Consider the following 25,139-nt stretch of genomic DNA (forward strand, 5'->3'; position numbering starts at 1 on the left):
TTTTATCGAGTCATGTTGGTATGAGAAAAGTTACTAAATGTCAAATCTTTTGAAATAATTAAAAAAAAATGTTTTTATAGAATTTATTATAACATTTTTTATATAGTATATTTCTTTACAATACGTATCAAAATGTTAAATACAATTTTTTTATAGCGGATAATAACATAATAGCAATACAAACTTCCGATTAAGGAATATTTATATCACAAGAGATTTTTTTTTCTTAAGAGAACTCTTATAACAAGATATAAAGAATCAAAGGATCGTTCTTTTCGAAATAAATATAACAAGAACGTAGAGATATTCACGTAAATACGATCACTGTTGCAGCGATTGTTTCAGCTCGTTGAGTAGCATTGACCCCACCACTAATTTTTCACAATTGACTTTTATCGACATACTATTATCTACAGTTACTTGTATCAGTACCAAAGATTTCGATTTTAAAGTTTCACCAACAAACCTACAAAAAAATACATGTATAGTCAATTAAAATCACCAAAAATATCATTTTATATACCTATAAACATTACTATCTTGGTTTCCTTGTACAATATCAACATTCGCCTCCATAAACACTTTTTGACAAACATCAATGGCATTATTTATATTACAAGTAACGCTATGCTCATTCATTCCTTTCAATTTTCCTTGATGAGTCTCAAACGTTTGTAAAGAAATCGCAACTGGTCTTAACAACTCACCAATCGTTGGTTTTAAACTAATTGTATTTGTTCCTTTTATGAAAAAAAATTTGGTATTAAAAAAAATCTTTTTTGGTCACTTTAGATTATCATCAGTCGAATTATCAGGCAGATTGAATAACTTGGTAACTGCCACTGCGCCCTTCCCAAAATTTTCAAAATGGTCATAGATTTATGGAAAAAATTAAATGTGTGATATCGACATGCTTCAAGAACGCCGATGCAAGAAGAGTCACAAAATGATGCATTTTTATGAGAAAATCTATAGGAAAAAGAAGTTGGTGTTTGTTGAACTTGGGGCGGCCGACGTCTTCGAAGTCGGCCGAGATGGAGTCGGAAAGCTGGGCGAGGTGAAGAACACGATCGCTGATTCCCCTCATTAATAGATTCGGCTGATGATGACCCAAAGAAATGTTTTAAATTCTTTTTTTATAAATAACTGATTGAATAAAACAATTTTTACATCAGTCGAATTATCAGGCGGATTGAGTAACTTGGTAACTGCCACTGCGCCCTTCCCAAAATTTTCAAAATGGTCTTGGATTTATGGAAAAAATTAAATGTGTGATATCGACATGCTTCAAGAACGCCGATGCAAGAAGAGTCACAAAATGATGCATTTTTATGAGAAAATCTATAGGAAAAAGAAGTTGGTGTTTGTTGAACTTGGGGCGGCCGACGTCTTCGAAGTCGGCCGAGATGGAGTCGGAAAGCTGGGCGAGGTGAAGAACACGATCGCTGATTCCCCTCATTAATAGATTCGGCTGATGATGACCCAAAGAAATGTTTTAAATTCTTTTTTTATAAATAACTGATTGAATAAAACAATTTTTACATCAGTCGAATTATCAGGCGGATTGAGTAACTTGGTAACTGCCACTGCGCCCTTCCCAAAATTTTCAAAATGGTCTTGGATTTATGGAAAAAATTAAATGTGTGATATCGACATGCTTCAAGAACGCCGATGCAAGAAGAGTCACAAAATGATGCATTTTTATGAGAAAATCTATAGGAAAAAGAAGTTGGTGTTTGTTGAACTTGGGGCGGCCGACGTCTTCGAAGTCGGCCGAGATGGAGTCGGAAAGCTGGGCGAGGTGAAGAACACGATCGCTGATTCCCCTCATTAATAGATTCGGCTGATGATGACCCAAAGAAATGTTTTAAATTCTTTTTTTATAAATAACCGATTGAATAAAACAATGTTTACATCAGTCGAATTATCAGGCGGATTGAGTAACTTGGTAACTGCCACTGCGCCCTTCCCAAAATTTTCAAAATGGTCATAGATTTATTGAAAAAATTAAATGTGTGATATCGACATGCTTCAAGAACGCCGATGCAAGAAGAGTCACAAAATGATGCATTTTTATGAGAAAATCTATAGGAAAAAGAAGTTGGTGTTTGTTGAACTTGGGGCGGCCGACGTCTTCGAAGTCGGCCGAGATGGAGTCAGAAAGCTGGGCGAGGTGAAGAACACGATCGCTGATTCCACTCATTAATACATTCGGCTGATGATGACCCAAAGAAATGTTTTAAATTCTTTTTTTATAAATAACTGATTGAATAAAACAATTTTTACATCAGTCGAATTATCAGGCGGATTGAGTAACTTGGTAACTGCCACTGCGCCCTTCCCAAAATTTTCAAAATGGTCTTGGATTTATGGAAAAAATTAAATGTGTGATATCGACATGCTTCAAGAACGCCGATGCAAAAAGAGTCACAAAATGATGCATTTTTATGAGAAACTCTATAGGAAAAAGAAGTTGGTGTTTGTTGAACTTGGGGCGGCCGACGTCTTCGAAGTCGGCCGAGATGGAGTCGGAAAGCTGGGCGAGGTGAAGAACACGATCGCTGATTCCCCTCATTAATAGATTCGGCTGATGATGACCCAAAGAAATGTTTTAAATTCTTTTTTTATAAATAACCGATTGAATAAAACAATGTTTACATCAGTCGAATTATCAGGCGGATTGAGTAACTTGGTAACTGCCACTGCGCCCTTCCCAAAATTTTCAAAATGGTCATAGATTTATTGAAAAAATTAAATGTGTGATATCGACATGCTTCAAGAACGCCGATGCAAGAAGAGTCACAAAATGATGCATTTTTATGAGAAAATCTATAGGAAAAAGAAGTTGGTGTTTGTTGAACTTGGGGCGGCCGACGTCTTCGAAGTCGGCCGAGATGGAGTCAGAAAGCTGGGCGAGGTGAAGAACACGATCGCTGATTCCCCTCATTAATAGATTCGGCTGATGATGACCCAAAGAAATGTTTTAAATTCTTTTTTTATAAATAACTGATTGAATAAAACAATTTTTACATCAGTCGAATTATCAGGCGGATTGAGTAACTTGGTAACTGCCACTGCGCCCTTCCCAAAATTTTCAAAATGGTCTTGGATTTATGGAAAAAATTAAATGTGTGATATCGACATGCTTCAAGAACGCCGATGCAAGAAGAGTCACAAAATGATGCATTTTTATGAGAAAATCTATAGGAAAAAGAAGTTGGTGTTTGTTAAACTTGGGGCGGCCGACGTCTTCGAAGTCGGCCGAGATGGAGTCGGAAAGCTGGGCGAGGTGAAGAACACGATCGCTGATTCCCCTCATTAATAGATTCGGCTGATGATGACCCAAAGAAATGTTTTAAATTCTTTTTTTATAAATAACTGATTGAATAAAACAATTTTTACATCAGTCGAATTATCAGGCGGATTGAGTAACTTGGTAACTGCCACTGCGCCCTTCCCAAAATTTTCAAAATGGTCTTGGATTTATGGAAAAAATTAAATGTGTGATATCGACATGCTTCAAGAACGCCGATGCAAGAAGAGTCACAAAATGATGCATTTTTATGAGAAAATCTATAGGAAAAAGAAGTTGGTGTTTGTTAAACTTGGGGCGGCCGACGACTTCGAAGTCGGCCGAGATGGAGTCGGAAAGCTGGGCGAGGTGAAGAACACGATCGCTGATTCCCCTCATTAATAGATTCGGCTGATGATGACCCAAAGAAATGTTTTAAATTCTTTTTTTATAAATAACTGATTGAATAAAACAATTTTTACATCAGTCGAATTATCAGGCGGATTGAGTAACTTGGTAACTGCCACTGCGCCCTTCCCAAAATTTTCAAAATGTTCTTGGATTTATGGAAAAAATTAAATGTGTGATATCGACATGCTTCAAGAACGCCGACGCAAGAAGAGTCACAAAATGATGCATTTTTATGAGAAAATCTATAGGAAAAATAAATTGGTGTTTGTTAAACTTGGGGCGGCCGACGTCTTCGAAGTCGGCCGAGATGGAGTCGGAAAGCTGGGCGAGGTGAAGAACACGATCGCTGATTCCCCTCATTAATAGATTCGGCTGATGATGACCCAAAGAAATGTTTTAAATTCTTTTTTATAAACAACTGATTGAATAAAACAATTTTCACATCAGTCGAATTATCAGGCGGATTGAGTAACTTGGTAACTGCCACTGCGCCCTTCCCAAAATTTTCAAAATGGTCATAGATTTATGGAAAAAATTAAATGTGTGATATCGATATGCTTCAAGAACGCCGATGCAAGAAGAGTCACAAAATGATGCATTTTTATGCGAAAATCTATAGGAAAAAGAAGTTGGTGTTTGTTAAACTTGGGGCGGCCGACGTCTTCGAACTCGGCCGAGATGGAGTCGAAAAGCTGGGCGAGGTGAAGAACACGATCGCTGATTCCCCTCATTAATAGATTCGGCTGATGATGACCCAAAGAAATGTTTTAAATTCTTTTTTTATAAATAACTGATTGAATAAAACAATTTTTACATCAGTCGAATTATCAGGCGGATTGAGTAACTTGGTAACTGCCACTGCGCCCTTCCCAAAATTTTCAAAATGGTCATAGATTTATGGAAAAAATTAAATGTGTGATATCGACATGCTTCAAGAACGCCGATGCAAGAAGAGTCACAAAATGATGCATTTTTATGAGAAAATCTATAGGAAAAAGAAGTTGGTGTTTGTTAAACTTGGGGTGGCCGACGTCTTCGAAGTCGGCCGAGATGGAGTCGGAAAGCTGGGCGAGGTGAAGAACACGACCGCTGATTCCCCTCATTAATAGATTCGGCTGATGATGACCCAAAGAAATGTTTTAAATTCTTTTTTTATAAATAACTGATTGAATAAAACAATTTTTACATCAGTCGAATTATCAGGCGGATTGAGTAACTTGGTAACTGCCACTGCGCCCTTCCCAAAATTTTCAAAATGGTCTTGGATTTATGGAAAAAATTAAATGTGTGATATCGACATGCTTCAAGAACGCCGATGCAAGAAGAGTCACAAAATGATGCATTTTTATGAGAAAATTTATAGGAAAAAGAAGTTGGTGTTTGTTAAACTTGGGGCGGCCGACGTCTTCGAAGTCGGTCGAGATGGAGTCAAAAAGCTGGGCGAGGTGAAGAACAGGATCGCTGATTCCCCTCATTAATAGATTCGGCTGATGATGACCCAAAGAAATGTTTTAAATTCTTTTTTTATAAATAACTGATTGAATAAAACAATTTTTACATCAGTCGAATTATCAGGCGGATTGAGTAACTTGGTAACTGCCACTGCGCCCTTCCAAAATTTTCAAAATGGTCTTGGATTTATGGAAAAAATTAAATGTGTGATATCGACATGCTTCAAGAACGCCGATGCAAGAAGAGCCACAAAATGATGCATTTTTATGAGAAAATCTATAGGAAAAAGAAGTTGGTGTTTGTTGAACTTGGGGCGGCCGACGACTTCGAAGTCGGCCGAGATGGCGTCGGAAAGCTGGGCGAGGTGAAGAACACGATCGCTGATTCCCCTCATTAATAGATTCGGCTGATGATGACCCAAAGAAATGTTTTAAATTCTTTTTTTATAAATAACTGATTGAATAAAACAATGTTTACATCAGTCGAATTATCAGGCGGATTGAGTAACTTGGTAACTGCCACTGCGCCCTTCCCAAAATTTTCAAAATGGTCTTGGATTTATGGAAAAAATTAAATGTGTGATATCGACATGCTTCAAGAATGCCGATGCAAGAAGAGTCACAAAATGATGCATTTTTATGAGAAAATCTATAGGAAAAATAAATTGGTGTTTGTTAAACTTGGGGCGGCCGACGTCTTCGAAGTCGGCCGAGATGGAGTCGGAAAGCTGGGCGAGGTGAAGAACACGATCGCTGATTCCACTCATTAATAGATTCGGCTGATGATGACCCAAAGAAATGTTTTAAATTTTTTTTTATAAATAACTGATTGAAAAAAACAATTTTTACCTAGAGATGAAATAATATCAAGCGAGACCGGCGATAAAGAATCATTAAAATCAATTCCTAAATAAACAGGAACACTTAATCCCGGCTTTAACGTTTCAATAGCTGAAAATTTCGCTATCGTAACGGCAGGTACGAGTTTCTAAAATAAAAAAATTAAGAATTACCAAAAAATCAATAATAAAAAAAATTTCTTACTTGATCTATATGTATGTTAGTAATATCTTCATTTAACGTGTTGGTAAAAACCAAAATTAAATTAACCATTTGCGGTGAGTAAACATGAGGTGATCTACTAAACTTGTATGTTATGTGAAGTCCGCGTCCACTAATTTTATCCAAGATTTCAAACGTATTAGTCGGATAGTATTTAGGTGAAATAGTAGGAGGCGGCGTATTTTGATTGATTGCGTCCGTTAACGAAACGGTTGGAAAATTAGTTGGCCTTAAAACCGGTGTAAACGTGTCACCTTCATCTAAATCAATTAATAAATCGAAATTGGATGAAATTTTTTCGGTTTTTTCATTTCCCACGTGGTTCGACGTTTTTGGAGGTGGTTCCGATAAAATATCGACGACGTTTTCGTTACGTTCTGGTTCGGATTCCGATTCGGCTTCGCTGCTCGATCCGGATGAAGAACTATCTTCCGACGAAGACGCATTAGATGAATCAGATGCTGATTCACTCGACTCAGATTCTTCACCTTTTGATTCAAGAGAAATATCGCTTGAAGAGCTTCCCGAATCAAGATATTCCGATCCTTGCGAATTTTGCCGAGAAGATGGCATTTTCCAAAATACTGGTCTTTTTTTCTCGGATTTTTGCTCTTCACCTTCAACGTCTCGAACGTTTCCGGGTGGGGGAACCGTTGGGAACGATGGTAAAGGTTCGTATCCGGTTGCAGGTTGGTTTATGAAATGTGATAATGAGCCTAACTGTAAATATTCGCGATCTTTAAAATGCGATTGGAGTTGAGGAGCGGGTTTCGGCCCTAAAAATATTTCTTCCGCTCGTCGCGATAAAATGTTTAATTTCCCTTCTTGAACAAACGGTTTTAATAATCGTGCTCTATCTCTTATATCATAATCTTGATCATATCGCGCCAAATTGAACACATAAATACATAATTGCTCAGTTTGTGTTTTATTTGTGAGGTAGAGCTTCGTAGCTAAATTTAATATTTGTAATTTTACAATGTCCGTCTCATCAACGAACGTTTTCGCCATTTTTCTTAAGACATCCGGTGCTATTAACGGCACAACTGTCGAATGTTCACCTAGCAACCATAGTATCGCAGCTCTAGCATTTGGAACTGTTATACTATCTAATAATTTGGTCATTTGTCTTATTATTTCTTTTGGATCCGCTGCCTTGGTTTGCAAAAGTCTTTTTACCACGATTACACTTTCAGCAACAATCGCCTCTATTAAAAAAAAGAATATATAAAAAAGAAAATTATTGTGGTAGCGAACAAAATTGCGGTGAGTTATTATATCATAGTTATGCATTTAAGCCATCTAGTTTTTAAGTGCAATATTAATTAAAGTAAGGATTGTCTTTACGTGTACGAATAATTTGATAATCAAATTGTTGTTTTAGTTCGATTATTGACGTCTATGGGGCGTTGCACTCAAAATGAAGATGTTTTTGTACAATATACAGGTGGTCCTTTTTATTTGCAACATCTTGAAGATGTTAAAAATGGTTCGTTTTTATCTTTTTTATCATTTAATAATTATTGTTTTAATAAAACAAATAAAACACAAACAATCATTGTGGATGATTTTATTTTTATTAACTTTCCCGGTAAGTCATTATTTATTGAATCATCTTTAGGCGTATTTTGATATCTCCTCTAATTAACCTACAATATCATTGTGGAGATCTTGAATATATTAAGTATTACCCAAAATACTTGGTGTGTAGCTTAACTCTGTCTTATGTTTGACGATTTAGAGTGAAGCAATTTCATCTTAAACCGAAGTTACAGAGAACTACATACTAGTCAGTAATAACCATTACTACCAGAGGATAATCAGAAAAGCAATAGGAATGTATTTAGAGTATGATTTGTCCATTCTGTGTGAAAAACTGGTCTTTGAACAATCCTTTAAGAAATCTCCGCCGAACAAAGATTTTCTCTAACATGAATCTTGTATCAAGGCACTGATAAATTCCCGATCTCACAGGATGTTTTGCCAGAATACTGACCACAGCCGACTTCGAAGACGTCGGCCGCTTCCAATAACCATAACACTTTGAATCGTAAGACCAAGTCCATTTTGCTTAAAACTGATGAAAAAAGTTTTCAAAATGTTTCCAAAAATTATAATCATAAGACGAGTTGCGAGTAGCGATTAAAATCCGCGCTGTTGTATTGTAGACATGTAACATAAGCTGGAAATATTGTATGAAATAGACTTATTGTACTGTTCAAGAAACTTGGGGCTTTATTAAATTATTTCTGCCATAAATTTCAAGCAGATTAATAGTAGGATCCACAAAGTTCAGAGAGTCGCCACAACATGATGACTCAGTTTGGCTCATTTTTGATAAAAATTTGACTCAGATTTTTCGTAGAAATATCCCTGACATGATTTCCTAAATTTTCACCCCAAAAAACTTAAAAGGCATAGGTTTTTACAACACTTTGTTCTAAAATTTCAGTTTTTTACGTGTTACATTTCAAAATATAGACGAGGCGGCGGAAAATATAATAAACCTTAGTTGATTATGATGTTCTCCTCTGGCTACTTGATGAAATTGTTCCGTGGTGCTTACATGGATATCCTAGGGGTGAAGAGATATGCATTTTTTTTTTGTTCCTACACGGCAGTGAGAAGAGGTTCCTGCAAGAAAATTCTCACGAACCATGATTTTTGTTAATTGCTACTATTTTGTACTTTTTTATTTCAAATTGAAATTTTAATTCGTTTAAAATTGTTACTTTCGAAACAAAAATTCTTCATATTGCACCAGAAAAGCATAATATATAATACTTAGGTATAATGAAAATCTTTCAACTCATTCAAGTCAAATAAAAACTTCCACCAGCATATTTTGTTAATCTCACAGGATGTTTTGCCAGAATACTGACCACAGCCGACTTCGATGATGTCGGCCGCTTCCAATAACCATAACACTTTGAATCGTAAGACCAAGTCCATTTTGCTTAAAACTGATGAAAAAAGTTTTCAAAATGTTTCCAAAAATTATAATCATAAGACGAGTTGCGATCAAAATCCTCGCTATTGTATTGTAGACATGTAACATAAGCTGGAAATATTGTATGAAATAGGTTATAGACTTATTGTACTGTTCAAGAAACTTGGGGCTTTATTAGATTATTTCTGCCATAAATTTCAAGCAGATTAATAGTAGGATCCACAAAGTTCAGAGAGTCGCCACAACATGATGACTAGTTTCAGGCTCATTTTTGATAAAAATTTGACTGAAAAAACTTAAAAGGCATAGGTTTTTACAACACAAGTTGATTATGATGTTCTCCTTTGGCTATTTGATGAAATTGTTCCGTGGTGCTTACATGGTCATCCTAGGGGCGAAGAGAAATGAATTTTTTTTTGTTCCTACACAGCAGTGAGAAGAGGTTCCTGCAAGAAAATTCTCACGAACCATGATTTTTGTTAATTGCTACTATTTTGTACTTTTTTATTTCCAATTGAAATTTTAATTCGTTTAAAATTGTTGCTTTCGAAACAAAAATTCTTCATATTGCACCAGAAAAGCATAATATACAGGTGTATCTGAATGACTGCAACAAACTTCAAGGGGAGATTCTTTAGTGAATTTTAAGGGTACTTTCATATATGAACCATGGGCGACTTCGGCCTCCCTGAGGAGCTACACCCCTTCAAAAATGGCGGAAAATTTTGGTTTAATTTTCTTTTCTCAAAAACCATAAACGCTGGGAAAATCAAATTTGGGGAATATGTTTAACTCATAATAGGGCACGTTTTGACCCTATTTGTACTTTCAACCTATCCTTCTAAACTACTAAACGTAACCATCCCCGTTCAATTTATGCCTAGATCTTTTTATGAAGATGATAAATACATTGAAAAAATTTCAGTTAGATAGATAAAACTATTCTAAAACTTTTTTGTCTCTCTGATTTTCTTCGAAAATTTAATAATTTCTGAGAAAAAAAATAATTAAGCAAACACTAACTGTTAAGCTGTAGGGTTGTTAATCGAAAGTTGGAATGAATTTTTAATGAAAAAATCTTAGTAGGCTTTGCAATCTTTGTCAGAAATATTTTTGACGTTTAAATATCAGTGGTTTTCTTACTTTATTATTGTTTTATTTAAAATTTTGAAACGTCGAGTGAACGAGCGTAAATGCGATAGAACTTTATTCAAAAATTAATTTGAAAAACAATAATAATAGTAAGAAAAACACTGACATTTAAACGTCAAAAATATTTCTGACAAAGATTACAGATTGGTGTAATTATTATTTGTTTCCATCATTCGTATCAAAATAAAATAAAGAGTTGCACTTTTTTAATGGATAATTGTTATATTTATGTTCTACCGGTTTCGACTCAACATAGAGTCATCTTCAGGAACGCGTCATGATTTGAAAAAAGGGCCTGGTATCAATATTAAACATTTGTTCATGGTTAAAAACTTAAGAAAATCAAAAATAAAAGTGTAATTATGGGCGGATGCGATGAATCGTTTAATAAAATGGTTGTAAACAACCATTTTATTAAACGAAACCGGTAGAACATAAATATAACAATTATCCATTAAAAAAGTGCAACTCTTTATTTTATTTTGAAAGATTACAGAGCCTACTAAGATTTTTTCATTAAAAATTCATTCCAACTTTTGATCGACAACCCCGATGTTTAACGTGCAGTATTTGCTTTATTATTTTTTTTCTCAAAAATTAGTCGTTTTTGGAAAAATTTCGAGAGACAAAAAAGTTTTAGAATACTTTCATCTATCTATGTAAAATTTTTCTAATGTATTTATCATCTGCATAAAAAAATTTTTAGCAAAAATGCAAAGGGGGTGGTTACGTTTAGTAGTTTAGAAGGATAGGTTGAAAGTACAAATAGGGTGCCTTATTATGAGTTAAACATATTCCCCAAATTTCATTTTCCTAGCGTTTATGATTTTTGAGAAAAAGAAATTAAACCAAAATTTTCCGCCATTTTTGGAGGGGTGTAGTTCCTTAGGGGAGCCGAAGTCGCCCATGGTTTATATATCAAAGTACCCTTAAAATTCACTAAAGAATCACCCCTTGAAGTTTGTTGCAGTCATTCAGATACACCCTGTATAAAACTTAGGTATAATGAAAAACTTTCAACTCATTCAAGTCAAATAAAAACTTCCACCAGCATATTTTGTTCGCAAAAAAATCATAAAATACAAACCGTTTCCATTTGAAAGTAAAGAGACCAAACCATTTAAACAAGAATCAGCAATATCGGCCAATCGACAAGCGCATTTTCCAATGGCTTGAATAGTAGCTGCAGCAAACACTTTATCACTACAAGATAAATACGCTTGCATCTCACGTAATATTAAGCTGACATTTGAATCGCAAGCCAAATTGGTAAGGACGTCTAATTTGAGCAGTTTTATTCGCAAGGGTTCGGACATTCGTACAAAAAAATGCTTGAGATAGTATTCGAACATCCCTCGTTTTTGGTAGCTCATCGAAGCGATTGAATCCAATACGATGCATTGGATCTCGTTGTGGGAGCTCAATAGCCTTACTAGGGCTTTAGCAGCTAGTTGGGCTTCAGCTGAAGGTGCGCAATGGTGATAAAGTTGTGCTACTGAGACGACGACCGCCGCATTGCGTGATTGTAACAAAGGTCGTGATGATCTTAAAAGTAAGCGATGGTCGGGGTCTAATGTTGGCCCGGCGGAATGTTTATCTGAAGTATCAGAGTCTGTTTCTCCAGGTTTTCCAACTTGCTTTTTCTCCTAATTGATTATTATTGGGTAAAGTAAAAAAATGTATTTCAAAATTTTTTAAGCTAACTTACATGAATATTTGGGTCAGCGAATTGTGTCCTGCAATATCTCGTTAATGTGTTCAAAATAATAACTTGCCCCCATTCATCAACGTCAACCAAAACATTACATAATTTCCTGTATACTTGATGTACAAGGTCGACTCGTTCTGGACAAACCTTCGTAAACGCCATAACAGCAGATCCAATCACTAAGACTGTCTTATCAGCAAGCAATTTTTGAATAATCATTACTAATTCAGGTTTTGTATCTTTATCAAGACTATGAAGTTTTGGTATCGCATGCGCGGCAGTTTTTCGAACGTATGGAGACATATCTTGAGCTGCATCGCGTATCGCTATCATTACAATGGGTGCTATCACATTAACCCGTATACTAGACAATACTCGGAGAGCACCGGCGCGTATCAATTGGTTTGGTTCTTTTAGCGCTCTTTGGAATGTTGAAATCGAGAGTAATGCCAAATCCTGCTGTTCCTCTGCGTAACGTTCTAAATAAACATACACCAATTTTTTTACTTCAATATTTTTTGAGACAACGTTTTTCACCACAGCTGGAAACAGCATGGAGGCATCACGACCTTTTGCAATCATCTAAAAAGTTGATAATACTTTAAAAATATTATATTATATTACTTTAAATATATTAATACAAGTTATGTGTGTACGTTGAGAAACAATGAAAGTTAACACATAAAACAACTAAGTTTATTAATTTTTAATATTTTAAAATGATTTATTGCATAATAACCTTGTTATAACAGAAAAGTTACCCAACTAATTAAATCTATATGTTGAATTGAATCATAGTTGTTTATTCAAAAGTATAAAAATACATACCCCAATGATACGCTTCATTGCTTCTAGTTTTAAGCTATCTTTGTTCGAATCGAGCATTTCTTTAAGATCCTCGTGTCTAAAATAACTAAGAATAAGTAAGAAACATAAAGTTTTCGTGTACGAGAAACAGTACTTTTTGGTGTCCACATGAAAGAAGCCCCCTGATGCTGGGTCGATGCCATATTCAGTTTCTAAACTATTTGTTCGTTCATTACCGTATTGTATGTTGTTTGCCATTTTTGAGTGTAGACGAAAAAATCGGCAAAATCCCTTTCAAATCTAGTGTCTATTTACAGCAAAACGAACTCGCACAGAGAGACACGTCTCGTATGGCCATATTATTTACAGTGGACAAATAAGTTTTCCAGCATAAGTGACGGTTATGCAACTATATTCACACGTTTAAACGATTTCGATTGTTGTTTTCGTCGTGATTTTTTTAATCTCATTTATTGTTGCCCAATTTACCATATAAATAGGATTAATTGTGAGATATTTATCGTTTAACCTTAATAAATCGATAATTTAAAAACGCGCTTATAAATTTTTATTGCGCATGAGCACGAGTTGAAAATTTAAATTGTTAAAAAAATGATACACCATAAATATGTTCAATGTGCCTTTATAATCATCATAATCATCCCGATATAAAATTTCAATCACATAAATTACAAGTATCGAATTTTTCAGATTTAGATCTGTAATTAAGATACGATTAAATAATTAATTTATTTGAACCTTGACTAACATCAACAATGTGTTTGATTTTTGTTGTGACAAGATATCTTGACTACTGTCGGAGACATGACAAAATGTTATAGAAGGAAAGTAGTTATAAGTATTGTTCATGATACTTGGAGCGGCCGAGGTTATTTATTATATCACAAACAATACTTAGGGCTTCCATGGGGTGCCATAAATAAGTTCTTATTTTATTAATCTCGGCCGACTTCGAAGACGTCGGCCGCCCCAAGTATCATGACCCATACTTAGGGCGGCCGACGTCTTCGAAGTCGGCCGAGATGATTTTGTACATAAATTTCAAGCAAATTAGATTTATTGTATTGATCATGGTACTTGGGGCGGCCGACGTCTTCGAAGTCGGCCGAGGTTATTTCTTATATCACAAACAATACTTAGGGCTTCCATGGCGTGCCATAAATAAGTTCTTATTTTATTAATCTCGGCCGACTTCGAAGACGTCGGCCGCCCCAAGTATTATGACCCATACTTAGGGCGGCCGACGTCTTCGAAGTCGACCGAGATTATTGAAGCGGCCGAGGTTATTTCTTATATCACGAACAATACTTAGGACTTCCATGGGGTGCCATACATAATTTCTTATTTTATTAATCTCTGCTGAATTCGAAGACGCCGGCCGCACTGAATATTGCTCATGAACAATACAATAAGCATCAAGTATTGTAATCCAACCTAAGTATTATTCATAAACAATATTTAGTGCGGCCGACGTCTTCGAAGTCGGCCGAGGTTATTTCTTATATCACAAACAATACTTAGGGCTTCCATGGGGTGCCATAAACAATTTCTTATTTTAATAATCTCGGCCGACTTCGAAGACGTCGGCCGCCCTAAATATCATGACCCATACTTAGGGCGGCCGACGTCTTCGAAGTCGGCCGAGATGATTTTGTACATAAATTTCAAGCAAATTAGATTTATTGTATTGATCATGGTACTTGGGGCGGCCGACGTCTTCGAAGTCGGCCGCCCCAAGTATCATGACCCATACTTAGGGCGGCCGACGTCTTCGAAGTCGGCCGAGGTTATTTCTTATATCACGAACAATACTTAGGACTTCCATGGGGTGCCATACATAATTTCTTATTTTATTAATCTCTGCTGAATTCGAAGACGTCGGCCGCACTGAATATTGCTCATGAACAATACAATAAGCATCAAGTATTGTAATCCAACCTAAGTATTATTCATAAACAATATTTAGTGCGGCCGACGTCTTCGAAGTCGGCCGAGGTTATTTCTTATATCACAAACAATACTTAGGGCTTCCATGGGGTGCCATAAACAATTTCTTATTTTAATAATCTCGGCCGACTTCGAAGACGTCGGCCGCCCTAAATATCATGACCCATACTTAGGGCGGCCGACGTCTTCGAAGTCGGCCGAGATGATTTTGTACATAAATTTCAAGCAAATTAGATTTATTGTATTGATCATGGTACTTGGGGCGGCCGACGTCTTCGAAGTCGGCCGAGGTTATTTCTTATATCACAAACAATACTTAGGGCTTCCATGGCGTGCCATAAATAAGTTCTTATTTTATTAATCTCGGCCGACTTCGAAGACGTCGGCCGCCCCAAGTATTATGACCCATACTTAGGGCGGCCGACGTCTTCGAAGTCGGCCGAGGTTATTTCTTATATCACAAACAATACTTAGGGCTTCCATGGGGTGCCATAAACAATTTCTTATTTTAATAATCTCGGCCGACTTCGAAGACGTCGGCCGCCCTAAATATCATGACCCATACTTAGGGCGGCCGACGTCTTCGAAGTCGGCCGAGATGATTTTGTACATAAATTTCAAGCAAATTAGATTTATTGTATTGATCATGGTACTTGGGGCGGCCGACGTCTTCGAAGTCGGCCGCCCCAAGTATCATGACCCATACTTAGGGCGGCCGACGTCTTCGAAGTCGGCCGAGGTTATTTCTTATATCACAAACAATACTTAGGGCTTCCATGGGGTGCCATAAACAATTTCTTATTTTAATAATCTCGGCCGACTTCGAAGACGTCGGCCGCCCTAAATATCATGACCCATACTTAGGGCGGCCGACGTCTTCGAAGTCGGCCGAGATGATTTTGTACATAAATTTCAAGCAAATTAGATTTATTGTATTGATCATGGTACTTGGGGCGGCCGACGTCTTCGAAGTCGGCCGCCCCAAGTATCATGACCCATACTTAGGGCGGCCGACGTCTTCGAAGTCGGCCGAGGTTATTTCTTATATCACGAACAATACTTAGGACTTCCATGGGGTGCCATACATAATTTCTTATTTTATTAATCTCTGCTGAATTCGAAGACGTCGGCCGCACTGAATATTGCTCATGAACAATACAATAAGCATCAAGTATTGTAATCCAACCTAAGTATTATTCATAAACAATATTTAGTGCGGCCGACGTCTTCGAAGTCGGCCGAGGTTATTTCTTATATCACAAACAATACTTAGGGCTTCCATGGGGTGCCATAAACAATTTCTTATTTTAATAATCTCGGCCGACTTCGAAGACGTCGGCCGCCCTAAATATCATGACCCATACTTAGGGCGGCCGACGTCTTCGAAGTCGGCCGAGATGATTTTGTACATAAATTTCAAGCAAATTAGATTTATTGTATTGATCATGGTACTTGGGGCGGCCGACGTCTTCGAAGTCGGCCGAGGTTATTTCTTATATCACAAACAATACTTAGGGCTTCCATGGCGTGCCATAAATAAGTTCTTATTTTATTAATCTCGGCCGACTTCGAAGACGTCGGCCGCCCCAAGTATTATGACCCATACTTAGGGCGGCCGACGTCTTCGAAGTCGGCCGAGGTTATTTCTTATATCACAAACAATACTTAGGGCTTCCATGGGGTGCCATAAACAATTTCTTATTTTAATAATCTCGGCCGACTTCGAAGACGTCGGCCGCCCTAAATATCATGACCCATACTTAGGGCGGCCGACGTCTTCGAAGTCGGCCGAGATGATTTTGTACATAAATTTCAAGCAAATTAGATTTATTGTATTGATCATGGTACTTGGGGCGGCCGACGTCTTCGAAGTCGGCCGCCCCAAGTATCATGACCCATACTTAGGGCGGCCGACGTCTTCGAAGTCGGCCGAGGTTATTTCTTATATCACGAACAATACTTAGGACTTCCATGGGGTGCCATACATAATTTCTTATTTTATTAATCTCTGCTGAATTCGAAGACGTCGGCCGCACTGAATATTGCTCATGAACAATACAATAAGCATCAAGTATTGTAATCCAACCTAAGTATTATTCATAAACAATATTTAGTGCGGCCGACGTCTTCGAAGTCGGCCGAGGTTATTTCTTATATCACAAACAATACTTAGGGCTTCCATGGGGTGCCATAAACAATTTCTTATTTTAATAATCTCGGCCGACTTCGAAGACGTCGGCCGCCCTAAATATCATGACCCATACTTAGGGCGGCCGACGTCTTCGAAGTCGGCCGAGATGATTTTGTACATAAATTTCAAGCAAATTAGATTTATTGTATTGATCATGGTACTTGGGGCGGCCGACGTCTTCGAAGTCGGCCGAGGTTATTTCTTATATCACAAACAATACTTAGGGCTTCCATGGCGTGCCATAAATAAGTTCTTATTTTATTAATCTCGGCCGACTTCGAAGACGTCGGCCGCCCCAAGTATTATGACCCATACTTAGGGCGGCCGACGTCTTCGAAGTCGACCGAGATTATTGAAGCGGCCGAGGTTATTTCTTATATCACGAACAATACTTAGGACTTCCATGGGGTGCCATACATAATTTCTTATTTTATTAATCTCTGCTGAATTCGAAGACGCCGGCCGCACTGAATATTGCTCATGAACAATACAATAAGCATCAAGTATTGTAATCCAACCTAAGTATTATTCATAAACAATATTTAGTGCGGCCGACGTCTTCGAAGTCGGCCGAGGTTATTTCTTATATCACAAACAATACTTAGGGCTTCCATGGGGTGCCATAAACAATTTCTTATTTTAATAATCTCGGCCGACTTCGAAGACGTCGGCCGCCCTAAATATCATGACCCATACTTAGGGCGGCCGACGTCTTCGAAGTCGGCCGAGATGATTTTGTACATAAATTTCAAGCAAATTAGATTTATTGTATTGATCATGGTACTTGGGGCGGCCGACGTCTTCGAAGTCGGCCGCCCCAAGTATCATGACCCATACTTAGGGCGGCCGACGTCTTCGAAGTCGGCCGAGGTTATTTCTTATATCACGAACAATACTTAGGACTTCCATGGGGTGCCATACATAATTTCTTATTTTATTAATCTCTGCTGAATTCGAAGACGTCGGCCGCACTGAATATTGCTCATGAACAATACAATAAGCATCAAGTATTGTAATCCAACCTAAGTATTATTCATAAACAATATTTAGTGCGGCCGACGTCTTCGAAGTCGGCCGAGGTTATTTCTTATATCACAAACAATACTTAGGGCTTCCATGGGGTGCCATAAACAATTTCTTATTTTAATAATCTCGGCCGACTTCGAAGACGTCGGCCGCCCTAAATATCATGACCCATACTTAGGGCGGCCGACGTCTTCGAAGTCGGCCGAGATGATTTTGTACATAAATTTCAAGCAAATTAGATTTATTGTATTGATCATGGTACTTGGGGCGGCCGACGTCTTCGAAGTCGGCCGAGGTTATTTCTTATATCACGAACAATACTTAGGACTTCCATGGGGTGCCATACATAATTTCTTATTTTATTAATCTCTGCTGAATTCGAAGACGTCGGCCGCACTGAATATTGCTCATGAACAATACAATAAGCATCAAGTATTGTAATCCAACCTAAGTATTATTCATAAACAATATTTAGTGCGGCCGACGTCTTCGAAGTCGGCCGAGGTTATTTCTTATATCACAAACAATACTTAGGGCTTCCATGGGGTGCCATAAACAATTTCTTATTTTAATAATCTCGGCCGACTTCGAAGACGTCGGCCGCACTGAATATTGCTCATGAACAATACAATAAGCATCAAGTATTGTAATCCAACCTAAATATTATTCATAAACAATATTTAGTGCGGCCGACGTCTTCGAAGTCGGCCGAGGTTATTTCTTATATCACAAACAATACTTAGGGCTTCCAGGGAGTGCCATAAACAATTTCTTATTTTAATAATCTCGGCCGACTTCGAAGACGTCGGCCGCACTAAATATCATGACCCATACTTAGGGCGGCCGACGTCTTCGAAGTCGGCCGAGATGATTTTGTACATAAATTTCAAGCAAATTAGATTTATTGTATTGATCATGGTACTTGGGGCGGCCGACGTCTTCGAAGTCGGCCGAGGTTATTTCTTATATCACGAACAATACTTAGGACTTCCATGGGGTGCCATACATAATTTCTTATTTTATTAATCTCTGCTGAATTCGAAGACGTCGGCCGCACTGAATATTGCTCATGAACAATACAATAAGCATCAAGTATTGTAATCCAACCTAAGTATTATTCATAAACAATATTTAGTGCGGCCGACGTCTTCGAAGTCGGCCGAGGTTATTTCTTATATCACAAACAATACTTAGGGCTTCCATGGGGTGCCATAAACAATTTCTTATTTTAATAATCTCGGCCGACTTCGAAGACGTCGGCCGCCCTAAATATCATGACCCATACTTAGGGCGGCCGACGTCTTCGAAGTCGGCCGAGATGATTTTGTACATAAATTTCAAGCAAATTAGATTTATTGTATTGATCATGGTACTTGGGGCGGCCGACGTCTTCGAAGTCGGCCGAGGTTATTTCTTATATCACGAACAATACTTAGGACTTCCATGGGGTGCCATACATAATTTCTTATTTTATTAATCTCTGCTGAATTCGAAGACGTCGGCCGCACTGAATATTGCTCATGAACAATACAATAAGCATCAAGTATTGTAATCCAACCTAAGTATTATTCATAAACAATATTTAGTGCGGCCGACGTCTTCGAAGTCGGCCGAGGTTATTTCTTATATCACAAACAATACTTAGGGCTTCCATGGGGTGCCATAAACAATTTCTTATTTTAATAATCTCGGCCGACTTCGAAGACGTCGGCCGCACTGAATATTGCTCATGAACAATACAATAAGCATCAAGTATTGTAATCCAACCTAAATATTATTCATAAACAATATTTAGTGCGGCCGACGTCTTCGAAGTCGGCCGAGGTTATTTCTTATATCACAAACAATACTTAGGGCTTCCAGGGAGTGCCATAAACAATTTCTTATTTTAATAATCTCGGCCGACTTCGAAGACGTCGGCCGCACTAAATATCATGACCCATACTTAGGGCGGCCGACGTCTTCGAAGTCGGCCGAGATGATTTTGTACATAAATTTCAAGCAAATTAGATTTATTGTATTGATCATGGTACTTGGGGCGGCCGACGTCTTCGAAGTCGGCCGAGGTTATTTCTTATATCACGAACAATACTTAGGACTTCCATGGGGTGCCATACATAATTTCTTATTTTATTAATCTCTGCTGAATTCGAAGACGTCGGCCGCACTGAATATTGCTCATGAACAATACAATAAGCATCAAGTATTGTAATCCAACCTAAGTATTATTCATAAACAATATTTAGTGCGGCCGACGTCTTCGAAGTCGGCCGAGGTTATTTCTTATATCACAAACAATACTTAGGGCTTCCATGGGGTGCCATAAACAATTTCTTATTTTAATAATCTCGGCCGACTTCGAAGACGTCGGCCGCACTGAATATTGCTCATGAACAATACAATAAGCATCAAGTATTGTAATCCAACCTAAATATTATTCATAAACAATATTTAGTGCGGCCGACGTCTTCGAAGTCGGCCGAGGTTATTTCTTATATCACAAACAATACTTAGGGCTTCCAGGGAGTGCCATAAACAATTTCTTATTTTAATAATCTCGGCCGACTTCGAAGACGTCGGCCGCACTAAATATCATGACCCATACTTAGGGCGGCCGACGTCTTCGAAGTCGGCCGAGATGATTTTGTACATAAATTTCAAGCAGATTAGACTTATTGTATTGATCATGGTACTTGGGGCGGCCGACATCTTCGAAGTCGACCGAGGTTATTTCTTATATCACAAACAATACTTAGGGCTTCCATGGAGTGCCATAAATAATTTTTTATTTTATTAATCTCGGCCGACTTCGAAGACGTCGGCCGCCCCAAGTATCATGACCAATGCTTAAATCGGCCGACGTCTTCGAAGTCAGCCGAGATTATATTTTCCAAAAATTCCAAGCTAGATACTCTTACTGTATTATTCATGATACTTGGAGCAGCCGAAAACGAGCAAAATTAATCAATTTTTCATGATAAAGCACTCTGGATTCGGAGCATACTACAAAAAAACATTTAAAATAAAAGTTGTAGCAAATTTCAATGGGATTTCAGAGCGGGATTCGGAGCTCCTCTAATTTTAGTTCATACTTCACTCTCATAGCATTTTACTGGTTGTAGGCAGGCAGAATAGGGTAATTCTCTGTAATGGCTATTAAATGAGTTTCTTTAAGTAGTTGTTCTGATTATAGATGTGATGGGAGTAAAAATTGGCCAACAAACAACAAGATCCGCGTGGAGCCAAGCAGGAAATTGTAAATATTTGTGTTTTAAAGTTTCTTACTGGCTAATTGTACTTTTTTATTATTATTGTTGTTTCCGATTCAACTTAAGATATAAAATCTGATAGAATAAGTTTTACGGACCTTGAAGAAAACATCATGTTTGTAGATTGAAATATTTAATATAAAATTTGTTTAATCTCGGTAAATTTAAGAGTTTAAATAAAACACTTGCACACATTTTTTAATCTTAGATAACAAAATAAATAAATAGATATGTAAATTACAAGATAATTATGAAAAATATAATATTAAATTTATCAAGTTGGACTAGTTCGTTAAAAATCTAATCTTGACAATGTAGGAGAAAAACATTTTCTCGCATAAAATTTTAATTGGCCTAGTTCAAAAATAGACTATTCATTCATTCGATCCTGGGAATTTGAATAATTAAAAACTTTAAGATCCATGAGTACGGAAAACAAAAGGCACTTGTAGTTGAATGTTTTTTTAATGCTTCGAAGTATCGCATAACAATAAAAGGCTTTAAAAATTTGTTTTATATATTCAAATATATACGTATATAGAAATATTTGTATTTAGCATAGGCGGTATTCCCACAAAAAAGACGAACGAAATACACAAAAAGTAGATTACCCAAATTCCGCCTGCACCCATTTGGCTATGCTAAAGATTCTACATTATCATTTACACCATTCACAATTTCAAAAAAAATTTCCTAGCAAAAATTTAGTGTGAAAATACATGCTTCACTTGTACTATCATTATTTTTTCTTTTTTTTAAGACAATTTTTTAAGTATCTTTACACAAGAGAACAACTCTCACTTACATAATAAAATTATTAATAATTATCTAATTAGAATTACAAAAAATAACAGCTTTAAAGAACACAAAGTCCCTGGCAAACTGGACAACCTCCTAACACCAAGATCTGGGGCTATTCTTTCGCATATAATTTAACATATTCGCTAACCTTTTTATGAAATTCTTCTTTACTTGTTCTATACATATCAGCTGCTTCTATATTTAAAGGGTCATCAAAATTTAATAAATCCTAAAAATAATTTTTTTTGTATTAAGATTTTGTAAATTATAAGACTCTGTGTGAAATCCCACATAATGAAATTTAATAAAAATTATTTTGGTAATCAATCAAAATGGCTGAACATATTTAGCAGCCAATTTTGAGATATCAATGTGGATTTTCTCATTATCAGTCAGATATATACTTAATTCTTGATAATAATAAATACATACAGTGAATAAAGCATGTAAACCCCATACAACATCATTTAATCTTCGAATAGGTGACCAACCCAAACCATCTACACTATGTTGTCTTAATAATGATAGACAGACTTCTCCAGTCTCATTGATATTGGGATGCCACAGTCTTGTTAGACATTTGACTATTGGTGGCTAAAAAAAAAATTATAAAAACATGGAGAAGAGAGAGAATGCTATCTACATACAACCATGTTATATTCCTCTGTAACTTTAACAGAAAATTTAAAGCATCCGTCCTGCCAAAAACCCTCTGTGGGTTTCACGAATAGCAAGAAAGAGCTTAAATCATTGACGTTTTCATAAGTGATTGAACAGTTACTTGGAAGTAATTGAGCCATTTCTTGGGCCTCTCTAGTAAGCAGCTTGTCTCTTATTGAAATCCTATTATTAACACCATTACTTTGTTCTTGTTGTCTCTTCAAACGTTGCGATAAAGTGATCATTTTTATCATGTGACGACCGTGAGGGGTTTACTCGAGCGGCGTCCCGGTGCGTTCACGGGCATTTGTTTATGGTTTTAACTACATGAACAACTTTTGAGGTTAGTTTTTCTTTCTCGCTCTCAAATCTCGAGATAGACACACATGAAATTCGTCAGTATTCAACTTACATTCAAGTGGGGGAAATATATTAAGCGCAATTTTTTAAAATAAATATTATTATTAAAATCTTTTAATTTTTAAAAATATTAAGATACATTTTGGTGATATAAATAAAAAAAAATGAATTAGCAATACATTAAATAAATGCTTACGACATTTTTTTGACGTGCTAAATCGTGATTGGTAATTATTTTGATTGTCGGCTCATAATAGATGATATCATTTCTTATGTTCCTGAAATGTTGGTTGCATAAGAACTGGGCGCTTGAAGGTTATTTTCTTGCGATGTGAGTTAATTCTGGATTCTGGTCAGTGTGGTTTGTGATAGCGAAGTTTCTAGACGAAAGCTGTGAAGATTTTTGGTAAAATGTTCAAGCCAACGAAAGATAATGGTATGGAATTTGCTCCTTTGCGAACGCTGGGCGATTTTGTGTTGGAATCAGCCCGGTTTCAATTGCCGAACTTCAAAGATCTTGATAAATGGGGTTATAGAGTGACGAATAATTTGCTCTATTACCAATCCAATTATTTTCTCATGTCTCTTTTGGTATTCGCTATAATCGGGTAATAATAACATTTTTCTTTTTATTATTATATATTAATTAAATTAATTTTTTTGATATATAGGGCTTTACATCCTGTTAAAATGGTATATGGTCTCGCTACCATTACCATTTTGATTCTCATATTCTGGTACACCACCAACGAAAACCCCATGGCGAGTGATTTCAAAAAGAACCACCCTATTGTTTCAATATTGTTTGTTCTAGGTGGAATTTATCTTGTCATGAACATGCTTGATTCTATTGTGGTGTTCTTTATTGGTATTTTATTTCCATTCTCAGGTAAGAAATTGAAATCACTTAAAATCTTGATTATAATTTTATTGAAATTTGTTTAAATGAATTTGTAGCTATATTCATTCATTCTTCTTTACGTTTGAGAAGTGTAAAGAATAAATTGGTGAACCAAGCAGAAAATTACAAGCTTACTCAAACTCCAATGGGATTTTTTCTTAAGGAACTTGGACTTCGCACAGATGTATTTTGACTGGAAGTGTAAATTACGAAACTTTATGAGGCAGCTCAAGATAATGTGGCGAAGGTGCCTCACTCACAACAGTTACCGTACAGTAAATTTGGATATTGATTAAAATAAATAAGAGCTGTGTACTTGAAAGCTTATATATTTTGTTACATAGTAAGAATAAAACTATACTCTTTCAAGTCTTAAAATAGTTATTAAAATTTTGTTGTAAACTTGGGAAGGCATAAATTCAAGATAGATTTTTAGATCATAAGGATTTAATATCTTCTATTTTAAAAAAATAGATCGATATGGTAAATTTAATTCATCTCCAAACACGCGTTCTCCCAAGTTGAATTTATATTTATACAATAATATACCTTACACTTTCAACTCTACTTAACTTGAAAAATATATCTATTTTTTTATATATTTGTTACCTATTTAAGCGTTTTAGGATTTTTTTATTGTATGCTTACGTTATATTTATCTATTTGTGAAATATATACTCTAGTCTTTTATTGTATTTAAATTGAATACGCGTTATTATGTATTATTACAATAAAATGTTTTTTGATTCAAATTATTTTTTTCTCTTAAATCACAAGTTGCACAAGACATTAATGGTATAACAATACTTAGGGCGTCCGAGATTATTTTGTACATAAATTTCAAGCAGATTAGACTTATTGTATTGATCATGGTACTTAGGGCGGCCGACGTCTTCGAAGTCGGCCGAGGTTATTTCTTATATCACGAATAATACTTAGGGCTTCCATGGGGTGTCATAAATAATTTCTTATTTTAACAATCTTGGCCGACTTCGAAGACGTCGGCCACCCCAAGTATCATGACCAATACTTGGGGCGGCCGACGTCTTCGAAGTCGGCCGAGATGATTTTGTCCATAAATTAATAAGTCTATTCTATTTGAAATTTGTGAAAGAAATAATCCCGCCCTG

General features: G+C 36.5%; 3 protein-coding genes across 5 annotated transcripts; 1 reads left to right on the forward strand and 2 right to left on the reverse strand.

Annotated features, from left to right (window-relative positions):
* Window positions 1-69: 69 nt before the first annotated feature.
* Window positions 70-13,200, reverse strand: LOC111425448 (adaptor related protein complex 3 subunit ruby). 2 transcript variants are annotated; one of them, XM_023059468.2, is made up of 8 exons: window positions 12,988-13,200; window positions 12,855-12,939; window positions 12,027-12,608; window positions 11,406-11,964; window positions 6,199-7,424; window positions 6,004-6,142; window positions 524-740; window positions 70-466 (listed from the first exon to the last, which is right to left on the reverse strand). In XM_023059468.2, exons 1-8 carry the CDS (start codon window positions 13,089-13,091, stop codon window positions 322-324), a joined length of 3,057 nt encoding a protein of 1,018 aa, XP_022915236.2. In that variant the 5' UTR covers window positions 13,092-13,200; the 3' UTR covers window positions 70-321. The 2 variants fall into 2 exon arrangements, with proteins under 2 accessions (XP_022915236.2, XP_022915237.2); XM_023059469.2 differs by having other exon boundaries at window positions 12,855-12,930; window positions 12,988-13,185.
* An 8,913-nt stretch (window positions 13,201-22,113) lies between these two features.
* On the reverse strand, window positions 22,114-23,132 carry LOC111425251 (NEDD8-conjugating enzyme UBE2F-like). The gene is made up of 3 exons (XM_023059172.2): window positions 22,736-23,132; window positions 22,521-22,682; window positions 22,114-22,317 (listed from the first exon to the last, which is right to left on the reverse strand). The coding sequence occupies exons 1-3, from the start codon at window positions 23,000-23,002 to the stop codon at window positions 22,201-22,203; spliced, it is 546 nt and encodes a 181-aa protein (XP_022914940.1). The 5' UTR covers window positions 23,003-23,132; the 3' UTR covers window positions 22,114-22,200.
* Window positions 23,133-23,420: 288 nt separating this feature from the next.
* On the forward strand, window positions 23,421-24,761 carry LOC111425556 (PRA1 family protein 3-like). 2 transcript variants are annotated; one of them, XM_023059657.2, is made up of 4 exons: window positions 23,421-23,439; window positions 23,493-23,716; window positions 23,780-23,997; window positions 24,066-24,761. In XM_023059657.2, exons 2-4 carry the CDS (start codon window positions 23,520-23,522, stop codon window positions 24,200-24,202), a joined length of 552 nt encoding a protein of 183 aa, XP_022915425.1. In that variant the 5' UTR covers window positions 23,421-23,439; window positions 23,493-23,519; the 3' UTR covers window positions 24,203-24,761. The 2 variants fall into 2 exon arrangements, with proteins under 2 accessions (XP_022915425.1, XP_022915424.1); XM_023059656.2 differs by lacking the exon at window positions 23,421-23,439 and having other exon boundaries at window positions 23,446-23,716.
* The last annotated feature ends 378 nt before the right edge of the window (window positions 24,762-25,139 follow it).

Source organism: Onthophagus taurus, chromosome 8 (genome assembly GCF_036711975.1).
Source record: "Onthophagus taurus isolate NC chromosome 8, IU_Otau_3.0, whole genome shotgun sequence".
Lineage (NCBI taxonomy): Eukaryota > Metazoa > Arthropoda > Insecta > Coleoptera > Scarabaeidae > Onthophagus > Onthophagus taurus.

What these genes read in the sequence shown, in the direction of transcription:
- LOC111425448 (XM_023059468.2), bottom strand. Translation starts at nt 13,091, where the DNA reads ATGGCAAACAACATACAATACGGTAATGAACGAACAAATAGTTTAGAA. An exon ending in TTTCATGTGGACACCAAAAA is followed by an intron (nt 12,940 to 12,987) that starts GTACTGTTTCTC and finishes ACTTATTCTTAG; the next exon opens with TTATTTTAGACACGAGGATC. An exon ending in CTAACATACATATAGATCAA is followed by an intron (nt 6,143 to 6,198) that starts GTAAGAAATTTT and finishes TTTTTATTTTAG; the next exon opens with AAACTCGTACCTGCCGTTAC.
- LOC111425251 (XM_023059172.2), bottom strand. Translation starts at nt 23,002, where the DNA reads ATGATAAAAATGATCACTTTATCGCAACGTTTGAAGAGACAACAAGAA. An exon ending in CAGAGGAATATAACATGGTT is followed by an intron (nt 22,683 to 22,735) that starts GTATGTAGATAG and finishes TTTTTTTTTTAG; the next exon opens with CCACCAATAGTCAAATGTCT. An exon ending in GTTTACATGCTTTATTCACT is followed by an intron (nt 22,318 to 22,520) that starts GTATGTATTTAT and finishes AATTATTTTTAG; the next exon opens with GATTTATTAAATTTTGATGA.
- LOC111425556 (XM_023059657.2), top strand. Translation starts at nt 23,520, where the DNA reads ATGTTCAAGCCAACGAAAGATAATGGTATGGAATTTGCTCCTTTGCGA. An exon ending in TTGGTATTCGCTATAATCGG is followed by an intron (nt 23,717 to 23,779) that starts GTAATAATAACA and finishes TTTGATATATAG; the next exon opens with GGCTTTACATCCTGTTAAAA. An exon ending in TATTTTATTTCCATTCTCAG is followed by an intron (nt 23,998 to 24,065) that starts GTAAGAAATTGA and finishes ATGAATTTGTAG; the next exon opens with CTATATTCATTCATTCTTCT.